This window comes from Phocoena sinus, chromosome 10, assembly GCF_008692025.1.
Source record: "Phocoena sinus isolate mPhoSin1 chromosome 10, mPhoSin1.pri, whole genome shotgun sequence".
Lineage (NCBI taxonomy): Eukaryota > Metazoa > Chordata > Mammalia > Artiodactyla > Phocoenidae > Phocoena > Phocoena sinus.
The window spans coordinates 7,320,451-7,334,826 of NC_045772.1; the positions used below are offsets into that span (position 1 = coordinate 7,320,451).

At 44.1% G+C, this 14,376-nt stretch overlaps 1 protein-coding gene across 1 annotated transcript in view; it reads right to left on the reverse strand.

The window, feature by feature from the left end:
• MEI1 (meiotic double-stranded break formation protein 1) overlaps positions 1–12,103 on the reverse strand; it is a 66,955-nt gene extending 54,852 nt beyond the window's left edge. The window contains exons 1-9 of the mRNA XM_032645283.1: positions 11,859–12,103; positions 8,629–8,752; positions 7,519–7,569; positions 5,419–5,492; positions 4,016–4,121; positions 3,288–3,491; positions 1,949–2,079; positions 997–1,111; positions 59–175 (exon numbers count right to left, since the gene is read on the reverse strand). Of these exons, the coding sequence (XP_032501174.1) occupies positions 59–175; positions 997–1,111; positions 1,949–2,079; positions 3,288–3,491; positions 4,016–4,121; positions 5,419–5,492; positions 7,519–7,569; positions 8,629–8,752; positions 11,859–12,029 (1,093 nt within the window). The 5' untranslated portion in view covers positions 12,030–12,103. The remainder of the gene's footprint in view (positions 1–58; positions 176–996; positions 1,112–1,948; positions 2,080–3,287; positions 3,492–4,015; positions 4,122–5,418; positions 5,493–7,518; positions 7,570–8,628; positions 8,753–11,858) is intronic.
• Positions 12,104–14,376: the final 2,273 nt, after the last annotated feature.

Genomic DNA, 14,376 nt, shown 5'->3' on the forward strand with positions numbered 1-14,376 from the left:
CTAACTTCAAAGTGCTGTCCACCTGAGCCAGAGCTAGTACAGGACCCACAATACCAACCGTACACCGTGTGGCACTTGGAAAAGAAGAGTGGCTCTTCTGCCAGAAGTATCAAGCAGTTGTAGCTGGACCAGACAAGCACTTCACTGGAAGAGGAAAGATGCTCAAAGAGGAACTCTGGCCAGGGAGAGAGGGAGAAAACAATCAATGACAACTGTGTAATCATGATCCCTTAACTAATGCTATGGCCTTGGATTTATTCAGCATCTCACACCTGTTACTTCATCTGTTCACACACCCTCTTGATGAGACATGATCATTCATTCACAGATAAACCTGGAAAATGCCCTCAGACTTATGGTGTAACCTTATCTTTTTAATAGATGGGGAAACTGAGACCTAGAGAGAAACAGTTGGTGGTAGAGGCGGGACTGGAACTCAGGTCCCCTAATTCTCAGGACGGGCAGCAGCATGATACAGAGAAAAGAGATTTTAGAGCCAGACAGCCTTGATTTTGTATCCCTTCTCTGCCAATGCCGAGTCTTGCTGATTTAAACCAGTTATTTCCCTTCTCTAGTTCAATTTCCTTATTCATAAAATAGCAAAGATGAGGACCTAAATGTGGCAACATTTGCGATGCACCTCAGGGCATATTTCCTGGCTCATAACAAACCTTCAGGACACATTAGTTCCTTTTGCCTCCCTGGTCCACGGGTCTTTCCACCACCCCACGCTAGGTGTTTATTCCTAGATGGTCAAATTAATGACAAAGTTCAGTGACAAACTGCTCAAGGTCATATTAGAAATCTGTAGCAAGAGGATTCAGACTTCATGAGGTCTATTTCCTAGAGTCTGCCATATACAATGAACATGCCACCAACCATCCCTCCTGTATGCATATCAAAGAACTCCCAACAAGACTGCTGCTGCTGCTACTCAAGGGTCTCCAGGCACAATTCTGGGGTCCTCAGAGGAGAAAGTTAGAAGGGGTCTCCTACCTGGGATGTCAGCATGGATGAAGGCTGGGGCATGCTTCGCTGGCGAGTGGACCAGTACTGCAGTTATACAGTGGGCACTGGCCACCTGCAGAGTCTCATCTCTGGAAAGGAGAAGCTGGAGAAACAGGCAGCAAAATGTGTCACAGTCACACCACTGACAGAACCAGAGGGAAGCAGCCTGAATGCCTCAGGGCAGGAGCCTGATTTGTCTCTGAATCCCTCACACACTACTGGTGCCAGGCATAAGGATGGTGCTCAGGGAGAGCAGTTATAGATTATGGAAAGGAGTCTCTGTCAACAGTAGCAGGAGAGAAACAGAACAAAAGAACACAATGGCACTCAAAGAACACTAACATCATCCCCAAGAAGGGCTCAGGCCTTCATTGGCAAAAGTACTTTCACAACCCTCATCTGGTTTTGATGTTTCAACAAGCCTGGGACATAAGGGAAGGTTCTGCTATGAGCTTTGCTTCAAAGAATGTGCAGAAAAGAGTTAACATTGCAGGCCTGAGACTGTTATCCTTAGAAAGTCCTGCCTGCAAGGTTGGCCACTCACTGGGTTTGGGAAGTTGAATTTCAGGAGGGTTCCCAACCCTCCAAGAACTGGTAAAAGTGGCTCACTGTGACTAAACTATTTGCACAAGCAATGCAGTTTATGCTGAACCCACCCCTACTTTCTTTCTGGGAATCTAGAATTTTGGTATGTGCTAAGCAGAGGGTGCCTCTATAACCAGCCAGCTCCCAATTAAAACCTAGGGCACAGGTTTTAACTTATCCTTTCATGACTGAAAGAAAACCAACTTTGAGCCTTCTAATAGCATATTGTTTTGGCCAGTAAGAAAATACTTAGGAAATCCTGGATAGAAGGAGTGGTAGATAAGGAAAAAGGCCCAGGAAGCATTCAGGTTCCCTTGTTATTGAACCCAGAGACCACGAACCACAAGACAACTACCTTTTTGAGCACCAAAGGCAATGAGGTCTCTCCTGGTGGCCCCTCAACACTCTCAGTACTTTCCACCAGCGCAGATTTGTTCATGATCATGGACACAAAGAGGTCATACTTCAACAGCTGCCTCAGCAAACCTAGAAAACAAAGGGGTTGGGAAGTGAGGCAAGAGGAGCATAGGCACCAGAATATACCCAAGGCAGCTCCTCCGACATCCCCTAGAAACTTCTACATGTCTCCATAGATATTCCTAAGTATTTTATTCTTTTTAATGCTATTGTAAATGGGACTGCTTTCTTAGTTTCTTTTTCATATTGTTTGTTGCTAGTGTATAGAAACACAAGTGATTTTGTATCCTACAATTTTACTGAATTCATTTATTAGTTTTAACAGTTTTTAGTGTAATTTTTAGGGGTTTCTATATATAAGGTAATGTCATCTGAAAACGGGCAATTTTACTTCTTCCTTCCTTTACTTCTGTCTCTTATTTCTTTTTCTTGCCTAATTGTTCTGGCTAGGACTTCAAGTACTATGCTGAATAGAATCCCACCTTTTTCTTTGCAATCTCCACGAAAGCATGTACCACAATGGACTGTGTCCACATCTGTCCTCCACATTGGGCTATGAACTCCCACAGATGAGAGCATGGGTTTGATCATCTTTATGACCCCAGAGCCCAGAACAGGGCCTGGCTCAGAATGAACACTCTCTATGTGTGGCTGAACTAGTCATAACAGAGCTCTTGGCCCAAACTGTGAAAAGAAATTGTTGTTACCCACAGACTATGCTTTTCCCTGTAGCTCCTGCTCTGAAACAGGTCCTCACCCAGTCACCAATCACAGTGCCCATTTGCTCTATCCAAAATACGAAAGCTCCCTGCTCTAAAGCATTTGGTAGATCTCGTGTATTTATGTAAGGAAGTAACAGGAGAGGCTGAAAGGGTACACTGAGCTTCAAATAACAAGCAGAGAAACTTGGACTTCACTCTGGAGGCCAGAGGGAGCCATAGATGATTTTCCAAATAGAAGACTGACAGGATGCAAGCTATGCAGTGTGAAGATTAATTTGGCAGCAAGTACAGGATGCACCAGGGCATGCAGTAAAGACCAGGGGCAAAAAAAATTGCTGTCCCACTTTTCTTCCTCTTCTCCTTCCAAAGATGACGTTCTTAGGATACCACACCCAACATTAGGCATCTTTCGCAGTCTGTGCCTCTTATCTCCCAAACCCACAGCTTCTATCCTTTGCAAAGCAGCAAACCTCCCCACCACTAGTGAGCCAATATCTCAAATCCTCAAGCAAAACCTCAAAAGCTTTCTCTTTTCTCTCCAGTCCCATGTCTTACCCAAGCAGTTGATCTTTAGCTCCTTTGTCTGGGCACCATCCATGGTGGAAAGGAAGAGAGGACACAGTTTCTCCCGGAAATGGCCCAAAAGCATCTCGGCTGCAACTGGTGAGGAGTACAGCTTCCCATAAAGGTAGCAGACAGAAGCTTGCACCCCCTCACTGGGGTATACTAAACCTCTCAACAGATGTTCCATCAGGTCACCTATCCAGAAAACAACCAAGGGGCCAGGGGAACCTCACAATGTCAACTGCTAGATGACACTCCAAACTATTGCCCTGAATGGAATAGTGATGGTAATCCCCTACAATGCCCCACAATACATGATTTCTGGGAACTTAATCAAAAGGGAAAACCAAGGCTTAGAGAATTTAAGTGATTTACCCTTGGATAAATACTCTGTGAGATATTTATCTGCTTTTACTGATAGAAAAAAAGTGCTTCTGTATTCCAGAATTAATTCTTCCTCCCACCTGAAAGGAAGGCTCATAGTAGGTACTTAATTCTTTTGTGTTAACAAAATGAATTGAAGGAGCCCAAGACCAGAGTTGAGAAACACTTTTTTTCCAATTGGCCAACACAGAGCAGATTTTGCAGATGGGGAAACTAAAGCCTAGAAAAGGAAAGTAATGACTTCCCAGATGTACACAGTGAATGGACCACCCAGATGGAAGTGTGATCAAAACAGGTGAAAGGGTAGTGGTAGCTCTTCCCCAGAGGTCACTCACTGTGCTCCATCACAAGCTTGTCTGCCAGAGCAGGGATCGCATCCACCAACTTGCCGAGAAGGGTCAGGGTGGCCAGGCTGCCTCGCATGGAGGGCATGTTACACAGCTACAGAGAGTGAACATACTCTGCTCTATAAATTAGGATCAGGACAGATCTCCCACCAAAATTCATCTTGCCCTATCCACACCAAACCCTGTACTGCATGTGTCTCTCACCACAGTCAGTAATCAGCCTCTTTAGCTAAGTGTCTATATCCCCTATTGGACTGGGAAGTCCCGAAGGAAAGGGACTGAGTCAGATTCCTCTCAGTGTCCTCAGTACCTAGCTCAGGACATGTTTGTTAAACTAAATTAAAATTAGCATATTTTGCCTCCTATGGAGCCAGAAACTGGGAGGCGAAATTTGGGAACATCATAAAGATGGAATTCTAGTTCATTGCAAAAAAAATTGATTATGGTCATCATTATTATAGCTACTATTACTGAACATTCTATTTGTCATAGGCACTGTGCTTGATGCTTTACAGGCAGAGTCAATAGTAAATATTTCACCTTTTCTACTGACTAGCTGTAGTACCTTAAGTAAGATTCTTAACTCTTCTGGTGGGAATTAATACGAGGACCAACTTCATAGGGTTGTTGCGAGGACTAAATGAGATAGTGCATGTAAAGCGCCAACATAGTGCCTAGCATATAGAAAGTGCTCAAAATGTTAAGTGGCATAATCATAATGATAAATGTTGATATATATAATTATAAATTCAATCATATGTTAACCACATGCAGAGTAATTATAATGACATGATTATTTAACATTATTTCTAATTAAATGTTGCTCTTGATGGTGTTAAATGAGCATTTGTCTTCCTTTTGCAAAAAAAAAAAAGTGACTCTGATTTTATTCCTAAATCTTAAACACAATGCAGAAGCGGCTTGTTTAACTGATATCTATGACTACATTGAAGAAAGCTGCTTAACTATACCTTCTCAGTGTTTACCTTAGATGCTGATAAAAGCAAATGCCTTCAGTACAAAATAAACCAAACAAAAATACTAAGCCAAGACACAGTGAACATATTTCCTTAATAAATTCATCAAGGAAATCTGTATTATATTTAGGAGGATATAGAGAATGGCCATGGATGATTACGCCAGAAAATGGACTTCAGCACATGGAGGCAGCATTTGTGAGAGACTGAAAAGGGAAGGAAAGAAGCTACAAAGAGTACTGGAGCAGAAGACCCAGGCCCTAGCTCTGGCTCTGCCACTGACTCAGTGACCTCAGGCAAGTCCCTTTTCCTCTCTGGATTTCAATCTCCCCATCTATCCAAAGAAGGGTTGACCCAGCTCTGACATCTGAGGATTCTGAGGGGTACTCAAGAACCAACAGCTACTTTACTGACCTCTTTGTGACACTCATACAGCAGGCAATGAATGGTCTGCTCTAACTTCAGCTGAGTTGTAAGCTGGATAAGGACTGAGAAGACACAATAACATTACTAATCAGAAGACAACCCATGGCCCAGAGTTCATTTTTCATAGTCCTTCTAATCAAAGTCATTTGCTTGTGGTAATCGGCATTAGTCTTTTCTATCTCCCCCATTCTTCACTGTTTTTTTATCAATGGTTGACAACTAGGCTATACATTAGAATCACCTAGGAAGCTTAAAAAAAAAAAAACTAACACCCAAGTCCCACCCCAGACCAATTAAATCAGAATCTCTAGATAAAGGGTCTAAGCATCTGGATACTTTTTTAGTTTCCCAGGTAAGTCTATTGTGAAGCCAAGGTTGAAAACTACTATGTTATTTCTACCTTTTTCCTTCCTCGGAATTTGCTACTTCATATATGAAAAAAACAGAATTAGGAGTTAGTTCCTGTGCCAATAATTGCCCTTCTATACAATTGTTTGTGATACTTCTGCTGGTGTCTTTGAGGAGGAGTAAAGAAGAGGCTGGCTCTACAAGTCTGGGGAAAGCTGCAGACTAGATCTGACTGCTGCTGAGGGAAGGCTCTGCCACCTCCAGGGTAACTCACACACTCACAGAAACAGGACAACACTCACAGAAACAGGAAGCCAGGAAGCAAACAGGAAAGAGTAAGGAAGGAGCAAGTCCTTCTCCCTCTAGCTTTGCAATCTCCATCTAGTATCCACCACCTCAGTGAAGTTCCTGGGATCTGATGAGGGTTCTGCAAGCTATGCTGGTACCAACCAGGAGCAGATGGCTTTAGGATTATAGCCCTACTCAAGAGTGGTCTTGAGGAAAATGGTGAAGGGAAATCTCCCCACCCCTGCCAGTCGTCGGACCTTCGAGGGGTACATCTGTTTGTCCACATTCTCTAGACTGAGAGGTGGGCAAAAGTACATACAGATCATATTGACTTATCTGTCACAGCTAGCAGTTACAGCTGCTAACTGCGTGCCTGGATAGTCATGGACCCGGCAGCAGCCAAGCAGCATCCTCTCCTCAGAGGTCTGTGTTTCATGTATGGGGTCCTTCCTCCAAACTTGTAAGTCTTAATAATTCCAACCTCTCCCTTTGTTTCCCTATCCCTAGGGGTGGAAGCTGTTTTCAAAAATTGCTACCTCGGTGAAACTTGGTTCGCTTTTGCCTTCAGTTATCTAGTCAACAATTCTTTAAAGTTTTTTCTGTTCAAATAACTTGTGTGGTTTACGTTTCGTGACTATATTCTAAATGATACAGTTCTTGCCCTTTCGGCAAGAATCCTCTCATCCCAGGGACTTCCCTAGTGGCACAGTGGTTGGGAGTCCGCCTGCCAATGCAGGGGACATGGGTTTGAACCCTGGTCCAGGAAGATCCTGCATGCTGTGGAGCAACTAAGCCCGTAAGCCATGGCTACTGAGCCTGCGCTCTAGAGCCCACGTGCCACAACTGCTGATCCCGCGTGCCTCAACTGCTGAGGCCCGTGTGCCTGGAGCCCATGCTCCACAACGGGAGAGGCCACCACAATGAGAAGGCTGCGCGCTGTGGCGAAGACCCAACGCAGCCAAAATTAACATAAAATGAAATGGATAAGTTTATTTAAAAAAGGGAAAAAAAGAAAAGAATCCTCTCATCCCAATGCTCTTGTCTTCCTTCTTCTTGAGTCCTTTATAGGTAAACCCAGGCACTTCCACAGCTTTAACCACCACCTATGTGCAGACAACTTCCAACCAACCAATATGAATGTAATAAAAACAGAGTTTTGTACATGTCTCTGTAACAGCACTCATCAGCCCTTGTTATTTACCAGACAATTTCTCTTCCAGATTGTAAACTCTTACAGGATAGGGACCATGTCAGATACAACCCTAGTGTCTGATACAGTACGTGGCACAGAGTAGGTGTCCACGAAAGAAATGCAGAATTAATGATTGATAATTGAATTTTCTTTATCTGTCTCTAAAATGGAACATTTCATCAAGGTCTCAAATAATCAAAGCTGCAATTCAGGCTAATATCCCCGGCTTCAAATGCTAGGTACACACAGTTTAATCTTACCTTCAATACAGAGGTCTGTTATACTCCCATCCTCCACATTGCATAACAGTCCTTGAGCAGAAGGAGGTAAGAGGGGGATGGTTAACAGATAAAAGAGAAACAAATCCAGAAAGGCACACTGTGAATTCTAAGACTAACAGCAGCTTTAAGCAATGTCCCAGCTAAATTCTATCCTCAGCACCAAACCCCAGATTTTCAGTAACCCACTCTGGCTTTGAAAGGATAAAAATAGTCAGCATGGCACAGCACAAAAACTGTGTGTTCTGGAGTCTCTAACAGACCTAGAGTAAAATTCCAGTTCTGCCAGCTGTTAGCTGAGACCTCCCTGAGCCTTGGAGATCATCCTCTCTCCCTTAAAAGACTGCCCTGGCAGTTAAAAGTCTGAAAAGCCTCCAGCAGAGAAAAGCACCCAATTCGAGTTAGCTCCCTTCCTCCCTAAAAGGGCTCATTCCATAGGACATTATAATTGTATTAAAAGAAGGGACCTTTTGGGTTTCCCTGGTGGCGCAGTGGTTGAGAGTCCGCCTGCTGATGCAGGGGACACGGGTTCGTGCCCCGGTCCGGGAAGATCCCACATGCCGCGGAGCGGCTGGGCCCGTGAGCTATGACTGCTGAGCCTGCGCGTCTGGAGCCTGTGCTCCACAACGGGAGAGGCCACAACTGTGAGAGGCCCGTGTACCGGGGGGAAAAAAAAAAAAGAAGGGACCTTTTAATCCATCTCATTTTACACATGAAGAAACTGAGGTACAGAAGAGAAGAAGTAACTCAATCAGGGTCACACTCAGATCAGCAGACTCCAGATCTGACCTCTAATCCTGTTCAAAGACCACAGAGACTGGACTTTTTGAAAGATCACACATTTCCTACATTCATCTTCACACTTTTACTAACCTCTGAGCTGTGGTAAAGCCAGTTACCATACAATGCATCGTGTATCTTACAAAGGGGACAATTTCTTCATTATTATGACAAAACAACTTACTAGTAAGTTAAACTGTTACATCGCAAAAAGTCTAAACTATGGTTCCAAGACCATTTCTCCAAGACCCCAAAAGCAAATGTACAAGGTATACATGCAAAATTCATGCCAAGTTTTCCTTTCAATCTCACCGAAAAGCATGCTTATGAAGTGGATACAGACTCTCTGATCCTGAGCCACCAGCTGCATGACCAGGGAGGCATGCCTCATGAGAGCATCTCGGAAGCCGGACAGCACGTGCTTCTTGCGCACCAACTTGGAGCAGATGAAGAAAAATATTCAATAGCAACCGAGTCTCAGCCATTCTGAACCCAAACAAGTGTAATTTCCAAATATAATTACAAGATAATACTGGTAGAATCATCTAAACTATGGAGTATGAAAAAGGGCATCATTTACACACAGGAATCCATGTGTTCAAACAAAGGATTATACGAGAGTGAAGGTTCCTAATAAAGTATATTTACATAGCACTTTACTGTTCACAAATCACTCATTTGTCAACTAGTTCATTTAAGCCTAATGAGTTGGTAAAGCAAGCAAAAACAGATATTATTATCACCATTTTGGAGATGAGAAAACTGAGGCTCAGACACCTTCCCAAGGACTCAAATCCAAGTATCCAACCAGGTGTTGTCCAAGGTTAGGGCTCTTTCCACAGTCTGTGAGAGTGATACTGGGGGCCATTCATGAGCCTCACTGAGGTAGGTAGAGAAAAATTCATTCTTCCTTTCAATGTAGATATAAATCTTCACACTCAATTCACCTCCCTATACAGGGAACTGGGTAGCAGCTGTGCAAAGTACTCAAGACAATAGCAAAACTTAGGTCAAAAAAGGGGTGTGCACCGAGGATAGAACTGGAACATGGGTACAACTGACTACATCACCCCTTCGACTGGTGAAAACTGAAGCTAAGAAAAGTGTGTTCAATAAAAGGTGGAAAAGTTGCATCTCTTACTGCCTCTAAAGTGTGTAATTCTCCTGTTCTCCTTCACCAGTTCCTCCCACATAATGCATTAAGCTAGTGATCTAAATGAGTTACTCAAAAAATTTCCATGACGTCCCTTCACCTGACAGATTAAATCCAAGCTCCTTAGCTTGGACTCAAACTCAAAGGAAGTAATCTCAACCCTGGCTGTCCAATCTCACCTCCCTCAACTGCCCTTCAAACACATTCTGATTACCTCCCCAAACTCATCCTTGCTAATCCTTGCCTCCTGGAAGAAGCTCCCCCATTTCCTCTAGCCCAAATCTCACCCATCTTCTCAAGCATAATTCAAATGCTTCCTCCTCTAAAGAACCTTTCCTAATTTCACTCCTTAACCCACACAGCACTTGACCACAAATATGTCCACCTTCTAAATTCCCAGGAATGCGTTCTCTTATTTTCTTCCCTACTTCATTGTCTTATTCATCTCTATCTCTCACTGTCCAACAATGGCAGCCTCAGAACTCTAGCCTCAGTGATGCTGCAGATGTTACCAGCTAGCCCAGCGGTTCTCAGAGTACATAGTCTTTGGATCCCTGAGGGTGCCCAAAACACTTTCAGGGGATCCACAAGATCAAAATTACTTCCATATAATACTAAGTTGCTATTTGCCTTTTCCACTTAATCTCTTACAAGTGTACAGCATTTTTCAAAGGGGGCATGTCACAACAGATAAAATGCAGAAATATATGAGAACCCAGCTGTCCTCTATTAAGCCAGACATTAAAAAGATTTGCAAAAATGTAAAACAAAGACATTCCTTGCCCTCTTTTTTGTTTTGAAAATAGTTATTTTTATTTTTTAAATCATTTATGCCACAGAACTGTACACTAAAATAGTAAATTGTATGTTATCAATACCTATATTTTGCCAAAATAAAAAGGATTATATTAATATGTAATGGACTATTATTTTTATAAATTTATTCATTTATTTTTGGCTGTGTTGGGTCTTCGTTACGGTGCACGGGCTTCTCATTGTGGTAGCTTCTCTTGTTGTGGAGCACGGGCTATAGGCATGCGGGCTTCAGTAGTTATGACACGCGAGCTCACTAGTTGTGGCACACAGGCTTAGTTACTTCACAGCATGTGGGATCTTCCCGGACCAGGGATCGAACCCGTGTTCCCTGCATTGGCAGGTGGATTCTCAACTACTGCACCACCAGGGAAGTCCTATTATTATTTTTAAATGAATACTTTAAACTTTTGTTATTTTTAATACAGTAAATAAACAAAAGCTCTTTGGGGGTCCTCAACACTTTTAAAAAGTGTAAAGCCAGACTTCCCTGATGGCACAATGGTTGAGAATCTGTCTGCCAATGCAGGGGACACAGGTTCGATCCCTGGTCGGGGAAGATCCCACATGCTACGGAGCAACTAAGCCCGTGCACCACAACGACTGAGCCTGCGCTCTAGAGCCCGCGAGCCACAACTACCAAGCCCACATGCCACAACTACTGAGCCCGCATGCCTAGAGACCATGCTCCCAACAAGAGAAACCACTGCAATGAGAAGCCCACGCACTGCGATGAAGAGTAGCCCCCCTTGGCCGCAACTAGAGAAAGCCCGGTAGCAACGAAGACCCAACACAGACAAAAATAAATAAATAATTTTTTTTAAAAAAAGTGTAAAGCCATCCCTAGAGCAAAAATTTGAGAACCGCTGATCTAGCTCATCCCCCACCCACCCACGGCAACAATTCCAGCCCTGTGACTCTGAGAGAACAGTCATCTCCCAAACTCTTCTTGGAGGTCTCCACGGACAAAAAATTCACTGCGAAGGTGGGTAGGCATTGAAGGAACAGGCCGCCCACGCTTCAGCCACCTCTGCCTCTCAGAAAGCTCCTCCCCTCACCCCACTCCTGCTGGGCCGTAACTTCCACTCTTCCTGCCGCCACTGAGCCCAAGGGGCCCCCTCCTCCCATTCGCACAGTCGGAAAGCGAAGGAATAAGCCCCCAGGGTGCGCGCGCCTTGCCCTCAGGCTGAGCGGGGACTCAAGTGGGAGGGAGCCTGAGTGAAGGCTAAATCCTGGAGAAGTGGTGAGAGGGTCAGCAAAGGGCAGGGCAGCTGAGAGAAGGGCTTACGGGAAGGTGGGAACGCGTGCCAGTGAGTCTAGGCTGGGGGCCCTGGGAGCCCCGGGTTTAGTGCGGACAGGGTAGGCCCACTTGAGGCGCAAGGCCAGGGTCTGGGCCTCCTTTGGAAAGGGGATGCTGAGCGGTCTGCGGGGTAGGCCGCCGTGGCCGGTAAGGGGGTGGGCCTGTTTAGGGGCTAGATTTAACAAGGCGGGTGGGCCTGGCTTAGTTTCGGGGAAGGTGCGCCCGGTTGAAGGGAGCTGCTCCCGCCCGGTTGGTGAGGGAAATGCCAGTTCGCACCGATACGCTAGGCTCCGGCAGCAGCTCCAGCGCGCAGGCCAGGCAGAGGCGTGGGGGCACAGGCAGCAGCCAGCGCGGGTCGTGCCGGTAATGGGCCCTCTCGAAGAGCAGCGCCGCCTCTTCGTCCCTCCCGGGCCCGGGAAGGCCTGCCGTTGGCTCCCTCACAGCCATCTCTCCGCTTGCTTTCTACCACTGCAGTACCTTTTCCCGCTCAGTTCTTGCGCAAGCGCACTTGGCAGAGCTCGACGCGGGCGCGTGGGGAGAAGGGTAATGCGCCTGCGCGAACCGAATGCCAGCCAGTCTCAGGAGAGCAGCGGCCCCTGTGGGCGGGTGACTGCGCCTCAGGAGTCGGAAGAGCGTACCTCTAAGCCCCAAGCTGTTTGCTCTTGGAGCCTGCAGGAATTCGTCTTTACTACGCCGAAGGTTGAAAAGCATTTATAAAGACTCTGTTATTAGCCTTGAAAAAGTAAGAAAAGGAAACAATCTATTTCTGGTATTTAAAAAGTAAACGATCTCAGGGATTTTTATCGAAAAACTATCAGCTCTATTATTTTAAATTTACGTGGCACCTTTCAAACAATCTAAGGTGACACCTTTCAGAGATTCTAAGATGATCCCCTTAAACTATCGTCTCACAGAGGGCTGCACAGTACTTGCGATTTTGTGAGCACAGAAGGTATACTGAAGAAAATATAGTTTGTTGTTAAGTGTATTAACAAAACCCGTCAATCTACAAGTATTTAATTAGCGCCAAAGTGCCCAGCAACCGGTTAGTGTTAAAGGAGATAAGTTCAAGAGATGTTTTCTACATTCAGAAGCAGTGTGACGGAGTAGAAAAAGTGCTTTCCATGGCAAAATAATTTGGAAAACAATTTTTTTTTTTAATGTAGTATCATGAACTGATTCTTGAGAAAAGTAGATTTAATATGGAAAAATCCTCGTTAAAATGCTAAGTGTACAAAAGATGCAGAATTATATACATAAGTATGTAAAATAAATAAGCAAACATTTATTCAACACCATTAAATTATATTATAGCAGTAATATATGTTCAGTGAAGAAAATAGAAGAAAAAATAATATTTTGATATATTTTCTTCTAGTCTTTTTCTATACCTTTTTACAACAGCAACATACAAAGGTGTGTAAACTTTTCTCAGAAAAAATATATCATGTACATCTTCCATATAATTAAACATTATTCTATGTTTACTTTTTTAATGTCAACAAATTATGTATTCTTTTAGACAAAATTTGGAGCCAGGAACTCTGCTATGATCTAGAGGATTCAAAAGTGAGCAAGAGACAGTCCCTGTCCTCAAGTAACTAGAACTAGTCAAGGAGAAAGAGAAGCAAATTATTACAATTGGGTACATTTGTATTAGTTATCTATTGCTGCATAACAATCCATGTAACGGATTGAATGGTGACCCTCAAAAAGACACCTCCATGTCTGCTGTGGACTGAATTGTGTCCACCAGATTCAGATGTTGAAGTCCTAACCCCTAATGTGACTGTATTTGGAGATAGGGCCTTTAAGGGGGTAATTAAGTTTAAATGAAGTCATAAGGGTGACACCCTAATCCAACAGGATTGGAGGCCTTATAAAAAGAGGAAGAGAGAAAGATCTATCTCTCTCTTTATGTATAGGCATTGAGGAAAGGCCATGTGAGGACATAATGAAAAGGTGACCATCTCTAAGCCAGGAAGAGAGCTCTCACCAGAAACCAAATTAGCCAAAACCTTGATCTTGAACTTCTAGCCTATAGAACTGTGAGAAAATAAACTTTTGTTGTTTAAGCCACCCATGCTGTATTATTTTGTTATAGCAGCTGGAGCAAACTAATGTAACATCCGAAATCCCCACAACCTGTAAATTACCTTTTTTCCAAAGGATCTTTACAGTTGGAATTAAAGATCTTGAAATGAAGATATCATCCAGAGTATCCAGTGGGCCCTAAATCCAATGATAACTGTCTTGAGAAGAGACACACAGAGTAAAGGAGGAGGCACTGTGACCATGGAGGCAGAGATTGGAGTGACGGTGCCACAAGCCAACAAATGCCTGCAGCCACCAGAAGCTGGAAGAGACAAGGAACGGATTGCCCTCTAGAGCCTTTGGTAGCAGTGTAGCCCTGCTGACATCTTGATTTCATTCAGACTTTCGGCCTCCAGAACAGAGAGAATAAATTTCAGTTGTTTTAAGCCACCAAGTTTGTGGTAATTTGTTACAGTCGCCATAGAAAACTAACACACCCCAATATTTAGCAGCTTAAAACAACAAACATTTATTATCTCATAGTTTCTGTGGATCAGGAATCCAGGCATGGCTTAGCAAGGTGACCCTGGCTCAAAGTCTCTCCTGAGGTTGTACTCATCTCAAGGCTCACTAGGGCCAAAGGATCTGCTTCCAAGTTCACTCAAATGATTGGTGGCAGGATTCATTTCCTCAAAGGCTACCGGACTGAGGGCCTCACTTTCTTGAGGGCTGTTATCCAATGGCTGCCTCAGTTCCTTGC